Source organism: Mobula birostris, chromosome 30 (assembly GCF_030028105.1).
Source record: "Mobula birostris isolate sMobBir1 chromosome 30, sMobBir1.hap1, whole genome shotgun sequence".
Lineage (NCBI taxonomy): Eukaryota > Metazoa > Chordata > Chondrichthyes > Myliobatiformes > Myliobatidae > Mobula > Mobula birostris.
The window spans coordinates 9,476,971-9,504,866 of record NC_092399.1 but is presented as its reverse complement, the minus strand read 5'-3'; the positions used below and the strand labels follow the sequence as shown (position 1 = coordinate 9,504,866).

At 43.4% G+C, this 27,896-nt stretch overlaps 1 protein-coding gene across 4 annotated transcripts in view; it reads left to right on the top strand.

Annotated features, from left to right (window-relative positions):
- LOC140190432 (uncharacterized) overlaps positions 1-27,896 on the top strand; it is a 76,472-nt gene that overhangs the window by 30,025 nt on the left and 18,551 nt on the right. For 2 of the 4 annotated variants that reach the window (XM_072247001.1, XM_072247002.1), the window contains exons 2-4: positions 18,007-19,037; positions 21,113-21,225; positions 26,632-26,726. In XM_072247001.1, the coding sequence (XP_072103102.1) occupies positions 18,039-19,037; positions 21,113-21,225; positions 26,632-26,726 (1,207 nt within the window). In that variant the 5' untranslated portion in view covers positions 18,007-18,038. Of the gene's footprint in view, positions 1-17,990; positions 19,038-21,112; positions 21,226-26,631; positions 26,727-27,896 lie in introns of all 4 variants that reach the window. The other 2 variants (XM_072247000.1, XM_072246999.1) reach the window with 2 other exon arrangements.

The following is a 27,896-nucleotide window of genomic DNA, read 5'->3' as shown; positions in this document are numbered from 1 at the left end:
CCTGTTGCACTTCACGTTCCCTGTGACTTCACGTCTCGTTAATGCCTAAATTGCAGAGTACAGGCCCATTCTGCTTAATGTCTACTCACACAACACCAGCATGCCCCCATCCAAGAATCATTCTGGTGAACCTTGGTTACATTCCTTCCATCAGAAGTGTATCTTCCCTTGGCTATTGGGTCCAGATCTGTACCCGAGATTGCTTTCGTACCAAAGCTTTATATATTTGCAGTGAGCTGCCTTTTATACTGAACCAAGTGACCAATTTACAGATGGAAGGGATTCCTCTTGCCTGAAGTTGCACAGACAGTTCTGTAGAGCCAGATGCAGCCTCAAAGTCGATCCATTTTAATGTCTTAAACATTTTTTGATAAAGGCATTTGATTATTTACCACGGTTGCAATTTGATTATTTACCACGGCTTTATAAAGCATAACATATTTCATCGGCATCTTTGTCAGCAGGCTAGCAGGCCTTGACTGGAGAGATGATTCACGCTGGGTTTTTTTCCCTTGAGTGTTGTATTGAAAATTACCATTGTTATTACCCACTTTCCTCCTCCAGTTACTGTTAAAGCAATCTGTTAGCAACTATACAAAATTTAATGTTCTTTACAGGCAATACTTACGATACCTTTTCCCCTCTGGTTGGAAAACCATTTACCATACACGGAGGTCTCTTCTCTTACATTTAGTCTAAATTGACTCTCCCGGAGCCCTTGGTGTCCTTTCTTCTGTTCCCCATCTTGTCTCTCTGCTTGAACTCAGTCGGGGGTGGTCACTGGCCGACGTGGGACAGCTCTGGCACCTCTGTCCGGACTTGGCGTATACCCTTTCAAGCAAGACTCACGGGTGGGCCTATTCGGAATTCCGTATCACAGGGATCGTTGCCAGATTACTGTCAGAGTTTCTGCTTTGTTTCACCGTATTTTAGTGTAAGAGAATTTACCAAACAGAAACAGACACAGACCTCGGTATACGGTTAACTCTTTAATACGTGATCACAGGGGAGCCGTTGCCTTGCGACTCCACTGATGTCAGGTTACATCTTAAGTTTACGCAGTGAATTTTGGGCAATAGCCAGCAGCTGAACATACCTAGTCAGTCATTTTAAGAAGCACCGGTGAGGTATCTGGCAGTTCACAAATGTTCCCGCAAGAAAAGAAAGCACTGTACATCTGCAGTCAGTTCCCCTATTAGCCGGACAAAGGTTAATCATACCTCATTATTGGGATGACCTATTGTTGGCTCGCACAAGCAAGGCATTGTCTGCATCTTATTCTGTCACTCATGACCCACATCTTGAGCAATACTTAGCTAGTCAAACTTGTCAACAAAATTTAATTTTTTAAAAATTTTTTCTTCCACACGTACAATGCAGGAAGAAAAGTTCTATCCCATAAAGTTAATGTCAGCTGCTGCAACATTTCCCTTGGCTTTGTTGCCCTCTGTTTGTTTTTTATTTAGTGTTGCAGCGCAGAATAGGCCATTCTGGCCCTTTGAGCCACACTGCCCAGCAACCCATGACAACGCCCGATTTCACCCTAACCTAATCATTGGACAATTAACCTACTGACCAGCACATCTCTGGACTGCAGGAGGAAACCAAAGCCCGTGGGAAAAAACCCACACGTTCCATGGAGAGGACTTGTAGACTCCTTATGGAGGACGCCGGGATTGAACTCCGATCTTTGACGCCTCGAGCTGTAATAGCGTGGCGCTAAACGCCATCTTCCTGTAACGCTTTCTCACTGACATGGTCGCCAGCTGTCCACTGATTCTCCTACCAGGGTAATTCATTTCAGTCTTTTAAATATCAGCAGGTTTATGGGATGTGAAGGAGCGATGGGAGGTCACAGGGAGAACACACAAACTCCAAGCGTCGCACCCAAACCTGGGCTGCAGGAACTATGTGTCAGTATCACTAATTGCTATAAGTGCCAGTTCAGCGGTAGCGTCCGCACCTTCCGAATCAGGCGGCTGTTGGCTGAGGTTGCACCGTTGAGATGGAATATTGGTCTCACGCTTCAGTGTGACAATGTATCATTAGAGTGCTGATGGTCTTGGATTTTGTAGATCCGGGATTCAGAATCAGGTTTAATGTCACCGGCATACGTTGTGAAATTGGTTGTCTTTGCAGCAGCAGTACAATGCAATACATGATAGAGAAAAACATGAATTACAGCAAGTATATATAAATCAAATAGTTAAGTAAGTAGTGCTAAAATAGAAATTTAAAAAAGTAGTGAGGTAGTGTCCATGGGTTCAATGTTCATTCAGAAATCGGATATCAGAGGGGAAGAAACTGTTCCTGAATTGTTGCGTGTTCCCAACCTTTTTTATGCCATGGACCAATACCATTAAGCAAGGTCCTACCGAAGGGTCTCGGCCCAAAACGTCGATGGTTTACTCCTTTCCGTAGATGCTGCCTGGCCTGCTGAGTTCCTCCAGCATTCTGTGTGTGTTGCTTTAGATTTCCAGCATCTGCAGATTTTCTCTTGTTGCCATTAAGCAAAGGTCTGCGGACCCCAGTCTGGAGACCCCTGTTGAAGATGGAAAGGATTCACGTGGAGTCCTGTGATTATCTTAAGAACAATTTTTTTTCCTTTATAACAAGGAGAGTTGCTTGTCCGGGAACAAGTTCTCCCCAATCCAATTTTTCATTGTTTTTGTCAGCTTTTCCATCCACCATCTCTACCCTGCATGTACTATGTACGCATAGAGTGAGGTAAGCCTGTGGTTCACATGAACTGTGAGTCATTCCATTATTACTTCATAAAACCATAAGATGTAGGAGCAGAATTAGGCCCATTTGAACCATTGAGTCTGCTCCACCGTTTCATCTTGGCTGATCTATTTCCCTCCCAGCCCCAATCTCCCACCTTCTCCCCACAACCCTACATGTGACTCATCAAGAACCTATCAACCTCTTTCCTTAAATATACCTGATAACTTGGCCTCCGTAGCCACCTATGGCAACAAATTCCACAGACCCACCGCTCCCTGGCCAAAGAAATTCCTCCATGTCTTTGCTCCAAATGGACGTCCCTCCACTCTGAGGTCGTGCCATCTGATCCCAACACCCCCACCACAGGAAAGCTTCCTTCATGAATGTATGAAGTTAGTGTTAGGCTGGTATCTAGACTGACTTCACTTTAATCTACAATTTGTGACTACCTTGAGACTATGACAGATATTCACTGCTTGGTGTAGAGTCGTCCTTTATCTCTCTGCTATGTGATTATCTCCCCTGATCTCTACGGTGTTATGGAGCCAAGAATTCACTATCCCTTACTACGGGTCTCTTATGTCAGATACATAATCAGCATTGCTTGCAGTAGGGAGTGTAACATGCCTCAGTTGCGAGCACTTGCAGATTGCAATTGCGTGGAGTGCGTGCAGCTTCCGTGAGGAAAATGTGTAGCAAACCAGAGCTGGGTGTATGGGGAGGGGTGGGAAGATCCTAACCCACACAACACTGGCCATAATATCTTCAACTTCTTCACCAGGTCCCATAGTTTTCAGGGAAATGAAATGTACATAATATTCCCCCTGCACTGAGGACAATGCAGGCACGCGAGAACCAGGGTAAATTTGTCCCACGTCCATCTTAGTACAAGGAAGGATTATGGGCTCTGTGAAGTATAGCTCTATCTTAAAGGGGCTACAAGGAGCGAGGAGAAGGAGGAGTTTTGACATAAATCTTTGGAAGTGGCCAGGTAATTTGATGCCAGCCAGTGGTGTAGTGGCACCAGCACCAGAATTCGAGGCGAGTGGTCCCAGGTTCGAATCCGGCCAGTTCCTTGTATGCTTTCCATCCGTGCTGGGTTGAGCAACTCATCCTCGTAAAAAAAACAGAAAAATGCTCAAGAAACGGCAAGGTTGACAGCCGGCATGCCACAAGGCGTGGAGGAGAATAACAATGTAACTTGATAAAACTGTGATGTTGATTGAGGAATATATTCTGATAAACTCTTGCTGTTTCATTAATGGAGCATAATGGATTATATAATCATATTCTGGAGTGAGAATTGGTACTACTGACCTGATGATAGAGGCAAAAGCATTTTTACTGACTTAAGATTGGTTCTGTGTAGTACAGGGGTTCATGGACCCCTTGTTGGGGGGTCCATGACATTAAAATGTTTGGGAACTCCTGCTGTAGTAGAATGCAGATGTAATGTAAGTGTAAGAATTTTTAATGGATGTACTGGTGAACATGTACCAGTAACTAAGCTGTATGTAGAAATGTCAAAAAATAAACTGCTGGAGGAATTTAGCAGGTTTTTCTTCTTCCTGGACCCTGAGCTCCCAGTGTTCCCATCTCCATTGTCCAAAGTCAATGGTGTGGTTGAAGATCATCAATGCTTCTGTAATCTATTGTTTCTACCATACAGGGATTGGCCTTTACGGCTTCACCAGAGCCCCTTGTTGGCCACCCTTACCCATTTCCTCCTCTCACGATGGGATCTTTGAGAGGCGATTTAGTGGGTTAGGTAGCATCTGTAGAAGGAAATGTCCAGTCAACATTTCAGATTGAGATCTTTCATCTTGACTGGAAGGTCAAAGGGAGGGAGTCAGGATAAAGACTTGAGGGGAAAGCAGTGGTGTGAGAGATGGATTCAGGTGGAGAGGGGTGATAGGCTATGATGGAGAAAAGAATGAAAAGAGCAGCAGTGGCTGGAAGGTGGAGGCAAAATCTGGCTGAAGATGATGGAATCTGACAGGAAAGAGAAGGTGATTGGTGGAGATAGCAACTGGCTGAAGATGATGGAATCTGACAGGAAAGAGAAGGTGATTGGTGGAGATAGCAACTGGCTGCAGATGATGGAATCTGACAGGAAAGAGAAGGTGATTGGTGGAGACAGCAACTGGCTGAAGATGATGGAATCTGACAGGAAAGAGAAGGTGATTGGTGGAGATAGCAACTGGCTGAAGTTGATGGAATCTGACAGGAAAGAGAAGGTGATTGGTGGAGATAGCAACTGGCTGCAGATGATGGAATCTGACAGGAAAGAGAAGGTGATTGGTGGAGATAGTGACTGGTTGAAGATGATGGAATCTGACAGGAAAGTGGAGGTAGTGAGAGCAGATGGGAACAGTAGGGGGAAGGGATCCAGCGGAAGGGGTGTGTAGGGGAAGGGCAAATCAAATAGGCAAAGAAGGTGAAAGGACGAGGGCATTGGAGGTTTGGGGCAGGTGGAGAAGGTAGATCAGGGTGAGGGAGGGAGAAAACAGGATCAGAGGTGGTGCAAACACTGAATGTTCATGCTGTTGAGTTGTAGACTACTGAGTGCTCCACTGGGTAGTGGAGGAGTCCAAGGACAAACAGGTTGTTGTGGGAATGAGGAACGGAATTAAACTGGCACACATCTGGGAACTTCAAAATGCAATGATCTTCAGATATTTTCTGCCATTTTTGAATATTTAAAATCTTGTTGGATAATACCGTTCAAAATTGCTCCCAACGAATGATAAGCAACGTACTGTTTGAGCAGCTAAATATCTTTGAACAGAACTTTGACGTTAAGCTGCATTTGTGTGGTGTTCCCCACACGACGCTGAATCACCTTCATGCTGAGTTAATTATTGTGTACGAGATGTTGACGAGATGGATGTCGAGAACGACAGGCACATTGGGCTCACTGGTGCATACCAATGCATGGCAGTTATTGTAGCTAAATGAGGTTGTGAGAGCTACTGAATGCAATTCAGAGAGAGCGATGATCACTTGTTTAGCCCCCTGGCTACTCTGAATTCCGCCTCCTGTGCTGGTTGCTAGGCTACAGGGGAGATTTTCAGTGTGCAGGGAAGAAGTTGAGTTCCTGTGATGGGGATCTGAGTCATGAAGGAAGAACGAAGCACACCGACTTTTTATTTAGCGATACAAGGTGGAGTAGGCCCTTTTGGCCCTTCGAGCCACGGTGGCCCCGCAACTCCACAACCCCGATTAACCCTAACCTAATCGCAGGCTGCATTTTGGACTGTGGGAGGAAAGTCATGCATTCCATGGGGAGGATGTACGGAGGCTGCTTACTGAATGGCACCGGACTTGAACTTTGAACTTCAGAACCACCACGCTACCATGGCGCCCACTGTGACCTGGAAAGATGTCTCAGAAGGTTGCTATAGCCGGGGTTTGTAGTGGGGACAGGCTCCCACAACCTATTAAAGGCTCCCAATGGCGTGTGCCTCGAATAGCTTCTGACAACATAGAATATTACAGCACAGTACAGGCCCTTCAGCCCACAATGTTGTGCCGACCCTTAATCTCTGCCTCCCATATAACCCCCCACCTTAAATTCCTCCATATGCCTGTCTAGTAGTCTCTTAAACTTCACTAGTGTATCTGCCTCCACCACTGACTCAGGCAGTGCATTCCACGCACCAACCACTCTCTAAGTAAAAAACCTTCCTCTAATATCCCCCTTGAACTTCCCACCCCTTACCTTAAAGCCATGTCCTCTTGTATTGAGCAGTGGTGCCCTGGGGAAGAGGCGCTGGCTTTCCACTCTATCTATTCCTCTTAATATCTTGTACATCTCTATCATATCTCCTCTCATCCTCCTTCTCTCCAAAGAGTAAAGCCCTAGCTCCCTTAATCTCTGATCATAATGCATACTCTCTAAACTGGGCAGCATCCTGGTAAATCTCCTCTGTACCCTTTCCAATGCTTCCACATCCTTCCTATAGTGAGGCGACAACCAAGTCCAGCTCCTGGCCTTCATGTGTGGCTTAGCTATTAAGCCCTGTGGGTCTGTTTCTACTGGCAGGCGAAGGGGTAAAAACTGGTTACTGGTGCCTTAAAACTAGACATTTTTGGCAGATGGGGCTCATCAGCCATGGTTGGCAGCTCAAGGAGGAGAAAGAAAACTCTGATTTCAAACCCTTGCTGCCTTGTGGCTACACCCACATTGCGCAGGCTTCGCGATTAAACCCCGAGGGAAAAATCCGGTGCTGGAATCCGTAAGGCAGTGCTACGTTGAGTTCAATGCTGACTGTCAACTCCAGCGCTGGTCCCAAACTGTATCAGGCTCTGCTTTTCCTTTGGATTCATCAGCTGTGTGGAGCGGGGGGGCTAGCTGCATGAACAACAGCTTGCTCTCCATATCGTATTGCCATGGCTTGTGTGTTTAGACAACTAGGATGCAGTATCCGTTGTCGACCCTGACCAACAGTGGCCTCAGAGAAAACAAAATATAAATTAAAAGATAAAAGATGAGTTTAGGACCAATAACTCAAAGGACTTTTCTTCATATCTCGTGGAATAGACTTCCAGAAATGGTGGTGCAGAAATCCCGGAATCAATTAAGAAGCGATTGGTTGTCATGGTATTACAATCTCTCTGCATAGAAAATTAATGACCCTCTCCATCCTGTGATCTTTAGAAGTTTTTCTTTAAAGGGAGAGAAATTAATTTAAGATTTGAAATGTACTTTATAGCTAATGAATAATTTATTTTAGAAATGAAAAAGTTATTATGACCTTTAAGAATTATAGCAAAGCCAGTGAAGTGTTTTTGAAGCATAGGAAAGTTTAGTCTTTTTCAAGAGCTTATCTCATCCTCTAGACGATCTGTAGCAAGGATGAGTTTAACTCCTCGTAAATGAGCATAAATAAAAGATGACTAATTTTTTTTAAACCAAATGTGCTGCAAGAAGCTCAGAGCTTTTTTAATAAACTCTTTATAAAAAAAAATACAGTGAACTGAAGGGAATGAATCTTTTTTTCCTGCTCTGAACTCCACATAGTCTGAAATTTGGAGAGAAATGGCAACTTTTGTTCCACCAAGGATACAAGAGAGGCTGTAGATGCTGGAATCTGAAGCAAGAACCATTCTGATGGAAGAACTCAACGGGTCAACCAGCATCTGTGGGAGGGAAAAGAATTGCCCACTTTCTTGTTTCGCTCAAAATCAGGACTGAAATATCAGCGATTCCTTTAGATGCTTTTAGGTGCCACGATGGTATAGTGGTTAGTGTGATGCTATTATAACTCGGGGTGTACCGTAGTTTGGAGTTGAATTCAGGCACCATCTGTAGGGAGTTTGTATGTTCTCCCTGTAAACAGTGTAGGTTTCCTCCGGGTGCTCCGGTTTCCTCCCACAGTTCAAAGGCGTACCAATTCAAAGATTTAAAGCAAAGTATGTATGCAGTTTACAACCCTGAAATTCATTTTCCTCACAGACAGTCACAAAACAAAGAAGAACCATGGAACCAACCCATACCAAGCAAAGTATCCAATATCAAACCCTCCTCCCATGCGCAAAAAATTGCACAAGTGGCGTGGCAACAAAGAAAAGCAAGCGAAAATACAGAATACAAAACCATAGACTTGGAAACCATTTATTCAACATTTTTGTATGATGTAATTTGACCTTTTCCGAATCCTTCTTATTAAAATATACGAATAGAGGAGCGGAGTTGACGACATTACTGAACCTGTTCGATTTAAGATATTGGTCCAGCCTTGTTTTGTTCTGTTTGTTTTTTCTTCGGGTTTAGTATTTAGTTTTTTTTTGTTTTTTTGGGGGGGGTTTCTTCGCATTATTTTTTTTCATTTTATTTCTTTTTTCTCTATGTTTAACTATATTAAGAGTTTGGAAGTCTATTACACCTGTATTATTTGAAGTCTTTTTTTGTACGTGTTTGTCAACAATAAGATTATTCCAATCTCTCTGTATCAATACTGTTATTCTGTTTATAATTTTGGAAAATTAATAAAAAATACAGAATACAAAACCATTTAGTAGGTTAATTGGTCATTGTAAAATGTCCTGTGATCAGGCTAGGGTTAAATAGCTGGGTTGCTGGGCAGCGTGACTTGTTGGGCCAGAAAGTCCCGTTCCAACTTGTCTCTAAATGAATAAACGAATGTTGTTTGACCTACTGGATTTCTTCAGCAAATCACTTGTTTCTGTTGGTTCCACTAAACTCGAATGGTTATAGACAAGAGATTGCAGAGGCTGGAATCTGAAGTAACAATCAATCAGCTAAAGCACACCGTCAAGCAGCATCTGTGGGGATGAAAGGAGTTGTTGGTGATTCAAGGTCAGAACCCCGCGTCAGGACCACACTTGGATTCTTCCCTGAAGCATTTGTTACTCTGATTGCTGGATTGAAAGCCATCATCAGCTTTTTAAAAATGTTCCTTTTTCAAAAGATGCCCAGGATACATATATTTATGTGATGAGAAAGGATGTTTTTCTTTTGAGAGACACCTTTTAATATAGGTGTCTATTTAAATGGTTAATAGGAGCCATCTTCACAAACTAGCTGCCAAGAAGATTGACATAAAGGCCACCAGTCAAATGGGGTTTGGTGAATCACCTTATCATAGGTGTGTCTGTTTGTTTTACCAAATAAGGAGAGATGGGGGAAGGGAAACTTTTGGGCAATATGCAAGTAGGTCTGGATAGAATGGTTTCCTCTACACATGGGAACAGGCTGTCTGAGGGATTGCTGGGATGAGTGATTTACTCAAAATCGCCTAGAGTTAAAGAGGACTATATATGTGAGTATTATCTAAATTTAAAGATCGTTAGCAAAGAAACTGGAAAGAAAGCTGATTGCAGAGACAGGAATGAGCTCCCTTGTGATTTGTGTTGAAAGTTAGAGAGAAGTACTTATGATTGAAGTTTCAGTTAAAGATAAAGTTAAAAGAGTGGCTTGTCATATGATGAGCGTTTGATGGCTCTGGGCCTGCATTTACTAGAATTCAGAAGAATGAGGGGTGAACCTATCGAATGTTGAAAGGCCTTGATAGAGTGGATGTGGAAAGGATATGGTGGGAGAGTCTAGCAGCAGAGGACACAGCCTCAGAATAGAGGGGCGTCCTTTTACAATGGAGATGAGGAGAAATTTCCTTAGCCAGAGGGTGGTGAATCTGTGGAATCCATTGCCACAAGCAGCTGTGGAGGATAGGATTTTATGTATATTTAAGGCAGAGGTTGATAGATTCTTTCCTGGTCAGGGCATGAAGAGATACGGGGAGAAGGCAGGAGACTGGGGCTGAGAGGAAAATGGATCAGCCATGAAGAAATAGTGGGGCAGACTCGATGGGCCAAATGGCCCATATCTCATGGTCCTATAGTCTATATGCTGTTAAAAGTACAGAAGACATTTTACTACAGGGTGCTATGTTGTACTTTATATAATATGGTATTCAGTTTCACTTATATCTTATTATTTATAGTACTGTAATTAATGTTATTTTATTTGTAGTATGTTTCTGTTTTAGTGCTTTAGTGCCTCATTGTGTGGCTGACTAGCATTACCGCAGCCAGATTCATGCAAAAGACTGAAATGGTTGTCATTGTTTCTCACGTTAAATGAGCAATGTGTTTAAAGAGCAACTTGCTCGTTTGGGAAGTGGATTTATAATTTATATTTAATAGCGGTACCAGGTTATAACCCCCCCCCCCCCCGGTATATATAAATATAAATCCCTCCCATGTATAAAAGTTAATTTGTGAACATCATCTGTTAAACTTAGTAGCTAAATTAGAAACAGAAAGTGTTGGAAACAACCCACAGGTCAGTCAGCATCTGTGGAAGGAGAAAGTCAAAGACCCTTCACAAGAACATATTTTGTACCTTTTACTGTCTGCGTCATTGCTTTATTTTACTGAGAATTGTAGCTGTGGAAGCAATTCTGTTTCGTTACGATGCACGTTGTATTTTCTTCCATTAAATATATTCATGTTAATCTCAAAATGACTATTTCTCTATTTGCTGATGTTGGTGATTAGTGACTGTAGTTTGATTCTGGGACATTTAGGAGCCGAGTGGTAATGTTGCAGCTGTATAGGACCCTGGTCAGACCCCACTTGGAGTACTGTGCTCAGTTCTGGTTGCCTCACTACAGGAAGGATGTGGAAGCCATAGAAAGGGTGCAGAGGAGATTTACAAGGATGTTACCTGGATTGGGGAGCATGCCTTATGAGAATAGGTTGAGTGAACTCCGCCTTTTCTCCTTGGAGCGATGGAGGACGAGAGGTGACCTGATAGAGGTGTATAAGATGATGAGAGGCATTGATCATGTGGATAGTAGAGGCTTTTTCCCAAGGCTGAAATGGTTGCCACAAGAGGATACAGGTTTAAGGTGCTGGGCAGTAATACAGAGGAAATGTCAGGGGTAAGTTTTTTACTCAGAGAGTGGTGAGTGCGTGGAATGGGCTGCCGGCAATGGTGGTGGAGGTGGATACGATAGGGTCTTTTAAGAGACTTTTGGATAGGTACATGGAGCTTAGAAAAATAGAGGGCTATAGGTAAGCCTAGTAATTTCTAAGGTAGGGACATGTTTGGCACAACTTTGTGGGCCGAAGGGCCTGTATTGTGCTGTAGATTTTCTATGTTTCTAAATATCGAATCCTAATAGAGGGTCTAGGCCTGAAAAGTTGACTCTTTATTCCTCTCCAAAAATGCTGCCTGGCCTGCAGAGTGCCTGCAGCGTTTTGTGTGTGTCACTCTGGCTTCCCAGCATCTGCAGAATCTTATATTTTTTTGATGCTAAATAAACAGTGTACGATTTTAACTGAACTTCAAGTTTGGTTTGATAATGATTGCTGTTGAAGTACATGTCTGATTTATACTAGGGTACATTGTGAATATATTCTTTGGAGGAGTTCTGCCACTCACTTGTCCATAGAAAGACTGTGAATTCATGATGGTTTCATAGCCATTAATAAAGTGTCACTACAGTGGTAATTGTACAGATTTTCCTTTGGAAGGAGTTTAGTGTTGAGGGATTTTGAGAAACTAAAGAACATGCATTCTGCTTAACTTGAAATGGTTTTGTAAACCTAAATAAATTCTAGCTGCAGCTGCTTAGCTTTTTGCAACAGTGGGGTGAATCTAGCTAGTTTGAGGATTGGAACCACAGACCATTGCTAAGTCATGGTCATCCCTGCATGCACAGCGAACATCCAAGACCGAGACTTGCTGAGAAGACAGATGGCTGGAAATAATGTCTCTCTATACACAGCATCTGTCACGAGAGCCCACATCGAATCTGGCAGTGGGTTCCGCTCTTGGTGGAGTTCTTTGCCATTACACGGAGAAATCACTTCTCCAATCCTGCTGCAGGCATGAAGCCATAGAAAACTCCAGCAGGGGAACAGGTCCCTTTGGCCCTTCTAGTTCATTCCAACCCGAGCATCCTGCAGACATCCCACCTCTCCTGGAAGTTCCAGGAGTCTCCCGCAAATTAATAGTGGCACCTTGATGCCCGCAAATTATATACAATGTCCCGGAAATTGATTTTTTTGAGAGCGGGCATGAGAGAACACACGAGAGAGAGCGAGAGAGCGAGCGCAAGAGCAAGAAAACAAGCGCGAGAGAGAGTGAAAGTGACCACGAGAGAGTGCGCGAGAGAGAGAGCAAGAAAGCAAGCGTGAGAGAGAGAGCGAGAAAGCAAGCGTGAGAGAGCGAGAGAGAGCAAGAGCGAGAAAGCAAGCGCGAGTGAGAGCGACTACGAGCGAGCGAGAGAGTTCCAAAAAAAGTCAGTGTGGCAGAGTGTTTCAAAAGAAAAAAATAAAATGTACGTCACCCCAGACTACACTAAAGTGTACCCCTGCCTAATAGGGGTCAAAAATAATGACAGTGTTGCTCGCTGCACTGTTTGCAACAGTGACTTTTCTATTGCCCATGGTGGGTTAAGACTGTAAAAGACATGTTGAGGTGAGTTTAACAGGTGTCATTCGTTCATTAGCATAGCTAACGTTATTTAAACTAGCTAGCTAGCTGCTAAGGAGCTACTCTATTGCAGACATCCCACCTCTCCCGGAAGTTCCGGGAGTCTCCTGCAAATTGATGGTGCTACCTCCCTGAAATGAGTTTTTGCAGGGTGGGATGTCTGCATCCTGCCTAATCCCATCAACCTGCACCCGCACCATATCTCTCCCCATCCATGTACCTATCCAAACTTCACTTAAATGTTATTATTGAACCTGCATCTATCAGTGCAAGCTAGCACACTGGCACCCACTCTCTGAGTGAGGATGCTTTACCTCGGGTTCCCTTTAAATATTTCACCTATTACCCGAAACCTATGACTTCGAGTTCTTGTCCCACCCAACCTGAGGGGAAAAAGTCTGCATGCCCTGACTCTAACTGTAACCCTCATAATTTTGTATCTCTCTATAAGATCTCCTCCTCTTCTGTCTTCCAGAGCATGGTATCCAAGTACTAGGGTTTTCAATAGCATTCTGGACCCGTGAATTAAGAGCCAAAGGGGGATTTTTATTTAACTTCAGCATAACATATTTATTTCTTTCTATAGTTATAATTAGCTTTTTTATTTTTGTAAGTTTTTTTTTAACAAAGACTTAAGCTTGTATAATTTGGAAGTGTCTCTATACGTAAGAGGGGGATAATAACTTGAGGTCTCGGAGTCATACACTATGGAAGAAGGTCTTTTAACCCTTGACAGCTTTGACAAAAGACAAAACTGTGCCCTAGACATGTCTTCTGTCTAAATCTGTCAGGAGTAAGACCTTCCAGGAGAGAATCAGAATTAGGTTTATTATCACCGGCACGTGACGTGAAATTTGTTAACTTAGCAGCAGCAGCAGTTCAATGCGATACATAATCTAGCAGAGAGAAAAAAAATAATAGTAATAATAAATAAACAAGTAAATCAATTACATGTATTGAATAGATTTTTTAAAAATGTGCAAAAACACAAATACTGTATATTTAATAAAAGTGAGGTAGTGTCCAAAGATTCAATGTCCATTTTGGGATCGGATGGCAGAGGGGAAGAAGCTGTTCCTGAATCACTGAGTGTGTGCCTTCAGGCTTCTGTACCTCCTACCTGATGGTACCAGTGAGAAAAGGGCATGTCCTGGGTGCTGGAGGTCCTTAATAATGGACGCTGCCTTTCTGAGACATTGTTCCCTAAAGATGTCCTGGGTACTTTGTAGGCTAGTGCCCAAGGTGGAGCTGACTAGATTTACAACCTTCTGCAGCTTCTTTTGGTCCTGTGCAGTAGCCCCTCCACACCAGACAGTGATGCAGCCTGTCAGAATGCTCTCCATGGTACAACTATAGAAGTTTTTGAGTGTATTTATTGACATGCCAAATCACTTCAAGCTCCTAATAAAGTATATTTGCAGTCTTGCCTTCTTTATAACTACATCGATATGTTGGGACCAGGTTAGATCCTCAGAGATCTTGACACCCAGGAACTTGAAGCTGGTCACTCTCTCCACTTCTGATCCCTCTGAGGACTGGTATGTGTTCCTTCGTCTTACCCTTCCTAAAGTTCACAATCAGCTCTTTTGTCTTACTGACACTGAGTGCCAGGTTGTTGCTGTGGCACCATTCCACTAGTTGGCATATCTCACTCCTGTACGCCCTCTCATCACCACCTGAGATTCTACCAACAATGGTTGTATCGTAAGCAAACTTATAGATGGTATTTGAGCCATGCCTAGCCACACAGTCATGTGTATACAGAGAGTAGAGCAGTGGGCTAAGCACACATCCCTGAGGTGCGCCAGTGTTGATCATCAGTGAGGAGGAGATGTTATCACCAATCTGTACAGATTGTGGTCTTCCGGTTAGGAAATCGAGAATCCAATTGCAGAGGGAGGTACAGGGGCCCAGGTTCTGCAACTTCTCAATCAGGATTGTGGGAATGATAATATTAAATGCTGAGCTATAGTGGATGAACAGCATCCTGACGTAGTTGTCTGTGTTCTTCAGGTGGTCTAAAGCCGTGTGGAGAGCCATTGAGATTGCGTCTACTGTTGACCTATTGTGGCGATAGGTAAATTGCAATGGGTTCAGGTCTTTGCTGAGGCAGGAGTTCAGTCTAGTCATAACCAACCTCTCAAATCATTACATCACTGCAGATGTGAGTGCTACCGGGCGATAGTCATTTAGGCAGCCCACATTATTCTTCTTAGGCACTGGTATAATTGTTGCCTTTCTGAAGCAAGTGGGAACTTCTGCCCCTAGCAGTGAGAGATCGAAAATGTCCTTGAATACTCCCACCAGTTGGTTGGCACAGGTTTTCAGAGCCTTACCAGGTACTCCATCGGGACCTTCCGCCTTGTGAGGGTTCACTCTCTTTAGAGACAGTCTAACATCGGCCTCTGAGGCAGAGATCACAGGATCACCGGGTGCAGCAGGGATCTCCACAGCTGTAGTTATGTTCTCCCTTTCAAAGCGTCACTTTGAAAGTGAAGCATCGCTGCCATTCACGCTATTGGGTTTTTGCTTTGTGGAAAGTAATGTCTTGCAGACCCTGCAAGCACATGCACATTTGTGACCCTGCCACCTGACACCATGGGGCAGAAGGACAGTGAGGTGAGTCTTCCATGCTCAGACAAGGCGAGTGTGGCTGGCTTGGGACCATCAGTGACTTCCAGGACGGAAGCTTTATTTTCTGCTACTCATTTGGGCCTAGTATCATGGAATGGATACAGTGCAGAAGGAGACTATTTGTCCCATTTGTGTTTGCACTGGACAAAAGCCTCAATAGTTCAGCCTCATCCTCCTCTAGATTTACATAGAACATAGAAGAGTGCAGCACAAGATCAGGCCATTCAGCCCAAAATTTTGTGCCAAACTAGCAAAAAAAAAACACCCAGACAGTAATCCCTCCTACCTACACCAGGGCCATATACCTCCATGGTCCTTGCATCTGTGAACCTATCTAAACGTCTCTTAAAAGCCTCTAATGTATTTACCTCTACCACCATACCAGGCATCTACAACTCTCCTGAGTAAAAAACCTTACCCCACACGTCCCCCTTGAACCTACCCCTTCTCGCCTTCAATGCACGCCCTCTGGTATTAGACTTCTGTTAAGTGCATGTAGAGATCTGTTTTACTGGCAGGTAATCACTGACGATGATTTCCCCTCATGTTTCTGCACTAAAATCTCTGGAACCGCAACATTCTGGACTTTTTTCCCCCACTTCTTTCTTCCCTCATCCCCAACCATTCCATGTGTTTAAGTTGTCTCTTGTATCTCGTTTCCACTCCTCCCTCCTCTCATCCCCAACCATTCCTTATCTCTAAGTTGCCCGTTGTTGACGTCACCCAAGAACTCATCATACTTCCATATCTGCAGTGGCATCATCCAGCCCATCTGACTCACCTCCTCAGCTAACAGTGCTTAGTTGCACCTCTCCATCCATATACAAGAAAATAATGAGCCTGAAGGATGGAACTGGGAGCTGCCAATCAGCCCTCGTACCTATTTTGCCCTTCAGAAAGATTAAATCTGATCACCAACCTCAGATACATCTTTCTATCCTATAAAATCCAGAAGCCTCTCATTTTTAATGCAATCACTATATTTATTTATTGAGCCCTTCCAGCCTTTCGAGCCACACCGCCCAGCAATCCCCAGATTTTAATCCTAGCCTGATCGTGGGACAATTTTGCAATCGCCAATTAAATTACCAACAAATACGTCTTTGGAATGCGGGAGGAAGCCAGGACACCCAGAGGAAACCCATGCGGTCACTGGGAGAACATGCAAAGTCCTTACAGGCAGCTTTGGGAATGGCTCTGTAAAGCGTTGAGCTAGCCTCCACGCACACGTGCTGCCCTTGAGATCTCTAAACTTATGTCACCTCTTGAATAAAGACACTCTCCTCATTCCAATCCTGAGCTAGTTTCATTATTTTGAGAATATTAATGGGAATGTATAAGCAGAAGCCAGTCGTTAAATGTTGGGAAGATTATAATCGCTGTGTTCTGTCCCTGCAACAATCTGTTTGCAGCTTTGCCCCCTCACTTTTTTAGTGTTGTCTGAGGATGAATGGATCTTTTGCAGCTTTGGGACCTGTTTGACCCGCAGGTAAACTTCTGCCCCCACGTCCTTAACATTAAGTCCACTGGTGCCATTATACCTGCCATTACTCTTGCTGCTGAAACTTGTAGCCATAACTTTGTTGCTTCCAACTAACTTGTACCCTTAGCACTCCTCCTACCTTGCATTTCTTGTGGCCATGACTGCCGTGTCTTAACCTGCACCAGTGTCCATTCCTCCACTGACTCTTAGTGTGGGTCTTAGTTGGTTTAATTTTCCCTATTTTTTAAATCCCTTTATACCTCTGGACCCTCTTGCTGCTCCCAAATTCCCAGATCGAGACAATTCAAGCATCTCTGATTCTGATCACAGTGGAGACTTCACGATGCAGGCTGCAGATTATGGGCTTTGCAATTGCTTGCTTTGTGGGCGGTGGGCACTGTGCTTCCTGCTGGAACAAATAGGGAGGGGGAGGAAGGGGTGATGCTTTGCTGCTGCTTGTGTGTGGGAGGGGTTGGGAGAGCCTTTGGGGTTCTAATGTTTTTTCTGGCATTGACCCTTTGGGGTTTTCTTCTGTTTCATTGATGCCTATGAAGAGTAAGAATTTCAGGTTGTATACTGTCTACATTCTCTGATATTCGTGGATGTCTGTGAAGAGTAAGAATTTCAGGTTGTATACTATCTACATTCTCTGATATTCGTGGATGTCTGTGAAGAGTAAGAATTTCAGGTTGTATACTATCTACATTCTCTGATATTCGTGGATGTCTGTGAAGAGTAAGAATTTCGGGTTGTATACTGTCTACATTCTCTGATATTCGTGGATGTCTGTGAAGAGTAAGAATTTCAGGTTGTATACTGTATACATTCTCTGATATTCGTGGATGTCTATTAAGAGTAAGAATTTCAGGTTGTGTACTGTATCCATTATCTGATATTAAATTGAACATTTAAACAATGGCCCTGGGTTCCACTGCCAGAGCCTTCTCATTGTCAACCTCTTATTCATTTTCCCTTCATGCATCCTACTTCCTGGACTAACCCTTTGTTGCCATAGCAATGCAGCTTATTTTTACGGCCTGGGCTCAAATTCTGTCTGGCTGGAGCTCATATTAAGTGTCTTAGGACATTTAGCTTTGTCAAGAGTGCTATATAAATGCAAGTTGTTGCTAGCATTTCATCTGTCCTTTTAAAGACCCTACATTAAGTGTATCAATAAAGTATATATACTTTTTAGGGGGACGTAACAGATCCACTGTGAAAATAATAATGGCTGGAGCTGAAAATGGAGTCTTTTGCAACTTGGAACTGAAGATTGAAGGTAATGATAATGCAGCTGTTGGATGCTCTTCTGCAAAAGAGTTGAATGTTCCTCAATTCAAGGAAGGAGTTTCACCCACTACTCATTTGCATGTTCCATCCAAAAAGCCAAGACTTGTTGAAGAAATGTGTTCCTTGTCTTCTGGTAATAAACCACGTTCCAAAATAATGGAGTCACCAGCGGACTGTCGACTTCACTTCCAGTTGAATAACTTGACAGGAGATCCAGGTGTAGCTGCAGACACAAGGCCCGTTTCTTCATATCAAACATCAGATGAGAATGAAGACCTTGATGACTCATTGTTGGAACTGGAGGAAGAGGAAGATGATGAAGATGATCTAACTAACTTCACATCTGAGGAAATAGATGCGATTCTCCAGGATTCAAATGATGACATTGATAATAACTTTGATTCACTTAAATGTGGTGATGTGAACGGAATAGGTGCTGATGCACTCGGTGAGCATACACATAATCTCTCTTCTTTATCTTCCCCAAATACATCACATTTGCCTAAAAGCTACCTTGTTATTAATGATTTAGAAGCAAGTGATCAAGTTGATGCCTTGATGACAAATGTTTCTATATTGAAAGTGGATGAAAAGATTAATCAAAGTGTCAAGTCTGAAAAGCATAACCAAAATTCTATTTACGAAATTACTGAAATAGAGAAATCAGAGGAGCTGTATCATATAACAGTCGATAGCATTGCCGTGGTAAGTCCCCTGCAAGGTAGTGCAGATGAGAGAGACCACACACCAAGCAGCAGTGAAGCAGATCCTGAAACTCAGGATGCTGTCTTGTCCGGATCTTCATCAAACATACTTAAGGAAGACGATAACTCAACACTGGAACAAGATATTTCTGAAGAAAAGGCTGCAGATGGAAGAGTAAAAGAAGACGCTGACGTTCCTAAATGTGGGGAAGACGAAGTCCCTGAGGTAAAGGTAAACAGGCAATAAACGATTTTTTTTTGTCTTTACATTGTATAAGATGTTATGTGGTGAATTTGTCTTGTACTGCTGGAGTGAATTAAATAATGTATGGAAGTCTCTAACTGAGCCTCTGTAACGATCACTATTAAATATGGTTGATTAGCATGTATTTTCTTAGAAACTGAAGCACAAAATTGAAGGCAGCTAGGAGGGAGTTCTTCACTGTTGTACTTGTCATTTTTTAATGAGCCAAGATTTAGTCAGTTCCTTTGGGTCCGTGTAAAGTCCCACGTGGAAGAAGTAGAAGTGTTACTACCAACGAGCTGCAGGCAGTATTAACCCCGAGAGGTTAGTATAACTCATACGAGGATTATTAAGGAAGAAAGTAATAAATTAGATCTAAAGTATATATATATAAAGCAAATTAAACATTTAGAAAATACAGAAGATTTAAAAAATTAAAAGGCTCACTTTATGCTACAGATGATCAATCAAATCCCACTCTAATATGGCACGGGATTCAACTCTTGATGTTATTCTTAATTAATTGTAGTTAATTAATGTTTTAATTATTTCTAAGCATCTTCGTAAATTTAGAAAGTCTATTTTAAAAAAGTAATTTGTAATTAGGCACTTAATTTTAATTGTTAAATGTTTCTGTATGTCAAAAACAATCAAGATTGTTATGCTTTTGTTCTGTCCCTTCCCCTCACATCTTTACAAAGGTGACCGCTGCTCTATCTGTCAGTCCAGCTGAAGGGTGTTGACTGTCCGTTTCACTCCACCTGTGCTGCCCAACCCACTGGGTTCCTCCAGCATCTCCAGTTTCCAGCACTTGCAATCTCTTGTGTCCTCACAAAGTTCGAAAGTTCAAAGTAAATTTGTTATCAAAGTCCATAATAGAATCAATGACAGACCGCACCAACTTGGGCGCTCAACCTGTATGCAAAAGGCGACACACTGTGCAAGCAACAAAAAGAACAAAATGATAATAAATAAGTAAGCAATAAATATCAAGAACATGAGATGAAGAGGCCTTGAAAGTGAGTCCTTAGGTTGTGGGAACATTTCAATGAGAGGGCGAGTGAAGTTATCCCATTTGGTTCAAGAGCCTGATGGTTGAGGGGTAGTTAACTGTTCCTGAACACAAAGCTGTTTCTTAGTGGAGAATTAGCTCAAGTTCATGCTTTGATGATCGTTCTGTTGGACGTATGCAGGAGAGGAGATCCCTACATTGGTGCATTTTAACTATGCATGCGCAGATACCACAAGTTTAATTCGTGTTTCCCCATTATAGCACAGAACGTGCTTCACCAAAACATTATTCATACAGCAAAATCTGGCCTATTATTTTTCCTCATGAAATCTCCGTCCTGATAAGGTCATGCAATTGGTTTTATTTCCTTTCACTAAGTGATACCAAAATTTGTACATCACTGAAAAGTTTTTTTTATATATTTTCATTAAATGGCATCTAATATCACTTTACCAGCATTGCAAACTGCTCTCCTGTTTCATTTTCCTCAATTCTATGTTTTCCTAGCTTCTCTTTGCTCTTGTCCTCCACCTTGTCGTTGGGTTAGGAGGCTTGTGTGCCTCAATGACCTGGTGAGCTATGTTGGCTAGAGTCAGGGCCTTACGCTTTGGGTCTCAGTAGGGTCACTCATACCAAACAGGTCAAAGGGTAGAGACCAGACTAAGAGTGGTCCACTGGTCCTCCAGGTTCGGGGTTTCAGCTCAGGGCTAACAGCCCTGACTGGTTGAACAAAACTGTTACTGAAACAGCAATGAATCCTTCTGCATCTGAGTGTGACGGTATTCCTGAGTCTCCACCTGGGACTTGCATGACTGACAGTAGTGAAAACTGAGAGAAAGCTACTGACATGACGAAGGGAGTGCTGAACGCCACCGGAGATGGAGGACCTTCATTGCTGCCTGAAACACCAGTGGTGTAACGGGCAGTAAGTAAGTCATTGTTCTTGTCAAATGGGGGTGGGCGGAATATTGGGAGATTTGTATTGTAAACCTGGTGCCCTCAGATTGTATATTATGTTTTGATGTGGAAAAATTGCTGGAATGTCTTCCAGGATCCCGGAAAGCGCCAGCAGAATGCTGGAGAATCTTCACAAGAAATGGAACCACGGAAATGCAGCCCATCAGAAACAGGCAGAACACATCTCGCAACAAGGCAGAAAACAAGGTAAGCAGTCACCTGTGAGTTGACAAATTGCCATGAGAAGTTGTTGATGCTATCTTTGTTAAAGACTGCGTCCATCTCAAAAGCAACAATGTAGGAGCCATATATCTGTTGTCAATCTGCACTGTATTTAGGTAGTTTGTCATATGGGATGGGTTGTTGGCGATGCAGAGCTTTGTCTTTAGGGTCAGTTTAGAGCTAAGGGAGTGTTGAGCTTTTTTGTTCACCTCTTAAGTTTGTTTGATTATGTGATAGTGGGGTCCCGGCCCAGCATATCGCTGTGGCAGGGCCCAGGTCGTAGTTCAGGGGACAACCCGGTTTTAGGACAGTTTAGGTGCTGGCCCAGATGTTCTGAAAAGGCAGGGTGTCTGGACCGAAGTCGAGAGTCAGTCCGATACGGCTCGCTACTCTGTGACGTTTGCTCTGCTCTCCGCGGCACTCAGGCTGTGAGACTGCTCCAGGCTTCGTGTCTACGAGCTTTGTGCTGGTTTGCCTTGCTGTGTGATGAACCGAGGCTATTGGCCTGTTTCGGGCTTTGCGTCTATGGACTCATTTTTGTTCTGAATGCTGTTACCTGCACAATTTGTTTTTTTTTTCTCTCTGTGTTGGTCTTTTTTTAAAATTGGGTTCTTTCAGGTTTCTTGTTGCGTGGCTGCCTGTTAGCACATGAATCTCACGGTTGTATAATTTATACTTTGATAATAAATGTACTTTGAACTTTAATTACAATGGTGAAAGCTGAATACGCTAACACTGTTTATTTCTTTATATTGCCAGTTTTTGTTTCATTAGTTTTTATCACTTCAAGATTGTTTGTTTTGCTAGTTTCTTAATAAAAGATGGGACGTATTCTTTGACTTTGGAACCTTGTTATTTGGATTGCAGAGGACTTCCTACAGGGTCAACGCCTCCCCACCGTGCTTAGTCTCTAAGTGGTGGTGGCTGGTTCGAGTAGCGGCTACAAAGAGGTTGTTCACTTACCAGAAGCAGAGGTTAGCATTGGAGGGGTGGTTTTCTTGATGGAAGACTCTAAGCAGTGGGGTACTATAGGGAAAGAGTAAACAGTCGACGTTTCGGACCGAGACACCTCATCAGGACTGGAAGAGTTGAAGTCAGAATAAGAAGGTGGCGGGGGTGAGGGGGGGAGGGTTGGAAGAAGTACAAGGTGGTAGGCGATCGGTGAAACTGGGAGAGGAGGAGGGGGTGAAGTAAAGAGCTGAGAAGTCGATTGGTGAAAGAGCTAAAGGGCTGGAGAAGGGGGAATCTGATAGGAGAGGATAGAAGACCAAGGAAGAAAGGGAAGGAGGAAGAGCACCAGAGGGAGGTGATGGGCAGGTAAGGAGATGAGGTGAGAGACAGAAGTGGGAATGGTGAAGGGGGTAATTATCAGAAGTTTGAGAAATTGATATTCATGCAGTCAGTTTGGAGTCTACCCAGACGGAATATAAGGTGTTGCTCCTCCACCCTGAGTGTGGCCTCATCACAGACTACAGAGATTGGTGATGACCATGGTTGTTTTCCACATGTAAATGACTTGGTGATCAATAAGTAGAATGGTGGGTAGCCAGGAAGGCAGAAGGGACTTTGCAGAGGCTGGACATCTTCAACGTCACATGCAAAATGCTGGAGGAACTCAGCAGATTTAAGTGATAGATGTAAATCAGAAACGGAATCAGGTTTAATATCACCAGCGTATGTTTTGAAATTTGTTAACTTTGCGGCAGCAGTACAATGCAATACATAATAATAGAAAAACACTGAATTACAGTAGGGGAGGGGAGGGAACATCGACTCAGACCATGAGAGGCCTGCGTCGGGCATTTTCATGCCTTACAAGGCGCAGATTGGAAGTCTGTGTGGGGCGCCACTCCTCACACGGACACTAGAGCAACGTGCGGTTCAGTGCCTTGCTCAAGGACACCAACACACTGCCACAGCTGAGGCTCGAACTAGCGACCTTACAGTGTTACCTTAGCGAATTATAGTAAGTGTGTGTGTGTATAAAACGTAAAATAGTTAAATAATGCCAAAAGTAGAAATAAAAGACTAGTGAGGTAGTGTTCATGGGTTCAATGTGCACTCAGAAACTGGATGGCTGGGAAGTTTTTCCTGAATCGTTGAGTGTGTGCGTACAGACTTCTGTACCTCCTCGAGGTGGTAGAAATGAGAAGAGGGCATGTCCTGGGTGGTGGGGGCAAATTAAAAAATTAGAAAATGCAGCCTATTTTAAAAAATTACCCGGCCTACTTTATGCTACAGATTACCAATCAAATCCCACTCTCTGTCTAATCTGGCACAGGATTCAAGTCTTGAGGTTACTGTTAATTGGTGTTTTAATTATTTCTATGGAGCGGAATCAACAGTTGACATTTTGGGCTGAGATTAGACGAAGGGTTTTGACCCAAAATGTCTGTTTATTGCCTTGACCCGCTGATTTCCAGATAGCAATGCAAGCTACAGAGAAACGTAGAGTTGTTGGAAAGTTGGGCAAAGTGATGGCAGAGAGAGCTTAATCCAGATCAGTGTGAAGTAGTACAATTTGAGACACAATATACCAGCAGGACATATACAGGAAGTGACAGAAATCTCAGGAATGTTGTTCTACAGAGGGACTTGGGAACAGATTCATAGCTCACTGAAAATTTGCTTCCATTGGCCATTTCACTAAGTATAAGGGTTAGGTTGTCGTGCCGCAGCTGCACAGGACATTAGTTAGGCGGCACTTGGAGACAGAACGTAGAAGAGTACAGCTCAGGAGCAGGCCATTCGGCCCATAACATTGTGCTGACCCAGTTTAAAAAAAACAAATCCAAAACATTTAAACACTAATCACTCCTACCTGCACCGTGTCCATATCTTTCCATCTTCCTTGCATCCATATACCTATCTAAACGTCTCTTAAAAGCCTCTAATGTATTTGCCTCAAACCAGACAGCACAGTCCAGGCATCCACGACTCTCTTGAGTAAAAACCTTGCCCCTCACAGCCCCCTTGAACCTACCCGCCGTCTCATCTTCCATGCATCCCCTCTGGTATTGGACATTTGCACCCTGGGGAAACAGATACTCCCCGTCCACTCTCATAATCTTGTAAACCTCTATCAGAGTACTGTGTATAGCTCTGGCTACCAAGCACTACAGGATGTGGTAACGTTAGAAAGAGTGCAGAGGAGATTCACCCGCAGTGCTTTACCTATTGGAAAGCATAGCTTATTCTCACTGGAAAGCTCAGCAGTGACATTATAAAGTGTTATAAAATTATGAGGGGTGTAGGTAATAGGAGTCTTTCCTAGGGTGGGAGGATCTAAAACAATAAGTCATAGGTTTAAGACAGGGGTTCAAAGTGCAGTTATTATCAAAGAATGTATACACCCTTGAGATTTGTCTGCTTACAGGCAGCCACAGAACAAAAACCCGAAAGAAGCAAATTTTTTAAAAAAAGACCAACACCCAATGCGCAGAGAGAGGGGAAAAAACACAAATCGTGCAAACAATAAAGGCAGGCAGCAGCATTTAGAATGAAAGTGAGTCCGTAGACTCGAAGCCCGGACCAGGCCCACAGCCTCGCCCTCCGTTCATCACACGGTGGAGCAAATCGTCGCGAAGCTCGCAGACACGTATCCCGGAGCGGATGGCGCAGGCCCACAGCCTCGGCGCCATGGAGAGTGGAGTAAACGTCACAGAGCAGTGAGCAGAACTGGCTCGACCCTCACCTCTGGCCCTGGCACCCTACCTTTTCAGCCCATCTGGCCCGGTGTGTCCAAACATTGGGTCGTCCCCCCACACTAGGACCCAGGCCCTCTCCTAACTGTTTTTAAACCATGGACCCCTTCCGTTAACTGAGGAGTCCTTGGGCCCCAGTTTGGGTACCCCAGTGTAAGGTGAGAGGGGACATATTTCAAGGAGCTCTAAGAAGCATACTTTGCACTCGTAGCGTGGAAGTAAGTGGAAGAAGCCGCCAGACGAAATGGTAAGGGCAGACACAATTGAAGTGGTTAAGAAGGACTTGAACAAGTTCTTGGATAAATATTGACCAGAGAGATATGGGCCTAACAAAGGTAGATAGACCTGGTGGTCAGCATGGACAAAAGTTGGGGTGAAGGTCCCACTTCTGCGCTATACAATTCTGACTCTATAAGACAGCAACAAATATTACAGCTTTTTAATTTTATGAAACACATGCAAAATGCTAGAGGAACTCAGAAGGTCAGGCAGAGACCCTTCTTCAGGACTGAGAAGGAAGAGGGAAGTCACCAGAGTAAAAATGTTGTGGTGGGGTGGGGGAGGAAGGACAAGCTAGAAGGTGATAGGTAGGTAAGGGCTGTGGAGAAGGAATCTGAAGGGAGAGGAGAGTGGACCATAGGAGAAGGGAAGGAGGACAAGACCCAGAGGGAAGTGATAGGCAGGTTAGAAGAGGTAAAAGGGTAGAGTGGGGAATAGAAGAAGAGGGGAGAGGGAGGAAAATAGTAACTTCTTACCAGAAGGAGAAATCGATACTCATGCCATTAGGTTGCAGGCTACCCAGATGGAATATAAGGTGTTGCTCCTCCACCTCCTCATCTTGGCACAAGAGGAGGCCATAAACCAACGTGGTGGAATGGAATCGAAATTAAAAGATTTGGCCACTGGGCTGGAGCGGAGGTGCTCGCTGAAGTGGTCCCCCGATTTACAACGGGTTTCACCAGTGCAGAAGAGGCCACATTGGGAGCACCTGTCACAATAGGTGACCCCAACAGATTCACAGGTGAGGTTTGGCCTCACCTGGAAGGACTCTTCTATGAATTTGGTTTAGGTTGGAGACCGATATATGTATCTCACCAGTTAAATCAGTCAGCACAGTTCATTTCCCAAAATTGGTCATTATTTTTGGAGTTTTGTCCCAGAAAATAAACATAAATATTGTTTTGATACCTGTTTTCCACATATTAATGTACATCTAGTTATTATCTGTCTTGATCTATTACTTCCAGTATACCTTTCAGCCCCTAGATGGAAGTATTGCTTTATGTCAAACCAAAGGAGCCCCCAGTAGGTGCTCCTGAAATGGCAATAGGTTACACAATTTCTTCTGCATTCCTTACGCACACGTTATCTGCTCTATTTGCTTGGAGCGCTTCCAATCTAGGATATCATGCATCTGTGTGAAAGTAAAGTGCTCAACTTTAATTGAATGAAAGAAAACAAGGTCTTTTTTATTTTGGCATCTTCCCCTTCCTTTCCAGTCCTTTTTAGCCTGAAATGTCGACTCTATTCATTTTTATTGGATGCTGCCTGACCTGCTGAGATCCTCTAGCATTTTGTGTGTGTATGTGTGTGTGTTGCTTTGGATTTCCAGCATCTGCAGACTTTCTCGTGTTTAATACGAAGTATTTTGTCCAGGATTATTCACGAGTTCATGTTTCCTTTTCAGATTAAATCCTGTATTTAGTGAGGAGTTGGAACAAGAGAAACAACAATATCTTAGGAGTGTTTTCCACCACGCGACGGGGCGTTATGAGAATCAAGGTAACCTGTAGTACATGGAACAAAGTATGGAAAATTTTAAAATAAAGTCCGTGAATTCCTGAAATGTGTTGAAATTTTAATCATCCTCACCTTCGAAACAACAAATACTACTATATTATAGGGGGTGGGGGTGGTTTAAGAAGCTAATCTCTGAATCAAATGAACATAGAAATTGTCCATTCATAAAGTTCTTGGGTTTGTGATTGTTTTGGTGAACCTGTAATTAAGGTAAGTTTCATTAGTAAAGTCTGTGTAAATTGACCTTGTTTGAGGAAGAGGAAATCCTTTTTTCGTTTTCCTTTCTTTTTTTATTTATTGAGATACAGTGCAGAATAGGCCCTTTGAGACGCACTAACCAGCAATCCCCCAAGTTAATTCTAGCCTGATGACGGGACAATTGACAATGACCAATTAACCTACCAACTGGTAGGTCTTTGGACTGTGGGAAGAAACCGGAGCACGCGGGGGAAACCCACGCGGTCACAGGGAGAACGTACAAACTCCTTACAGGCAGTGGGTGGGAGTTGGACCCTGGTCGCTGATACTGTAAAGCATTGTGCTCATTACTATATTACAGTGCTGTCCTAAATGTTCCTTAATGTTCTATTTCCCCTTTCTCTTAGGCTTTGAATGTCTCTTTAAAATGTAATTTTCAATGAAAGCAGAGAGAAAAGGTTTTAATTAGATTACCTTCTGATTCCCTATTTTATATCTTTTTTGCGGAATACGGCTGGTGACTGTAAATCTTTATTTTATCGGCACGGTAGCCTAGTTGTTAACACAACGCTTCACTGTGCCAGTGACCCGGGTTCAATTCCTGGCGCTACTTGAAAGGAGTTTGCACGTTCACCCGGTGACCGCGTGGGTTTCCTCCGGGTGCTCTGGTTTCCTCCCACAGTCCAAAGACGTACCGGTTGGTAGGGTAGTTGGTCATTGTAAATTATCCCATGATTAGGCTGGGATTAAAACAGGAGTTGTTGGGTGGCGTAGTTTGAAGGGCTGGATGGGCCTATTCTGAGCTGTATGTCAATAAATAAACAATAAATTATAATAATTTCATCATTGTGACTTTGGAGAACTGCAGTAGTATCATATCTACTCACTGGCTCTCCACGTGACCTTGGATCACCTGGACAATAAAAATACCTATGCTGTTTATTGACTGCAGTT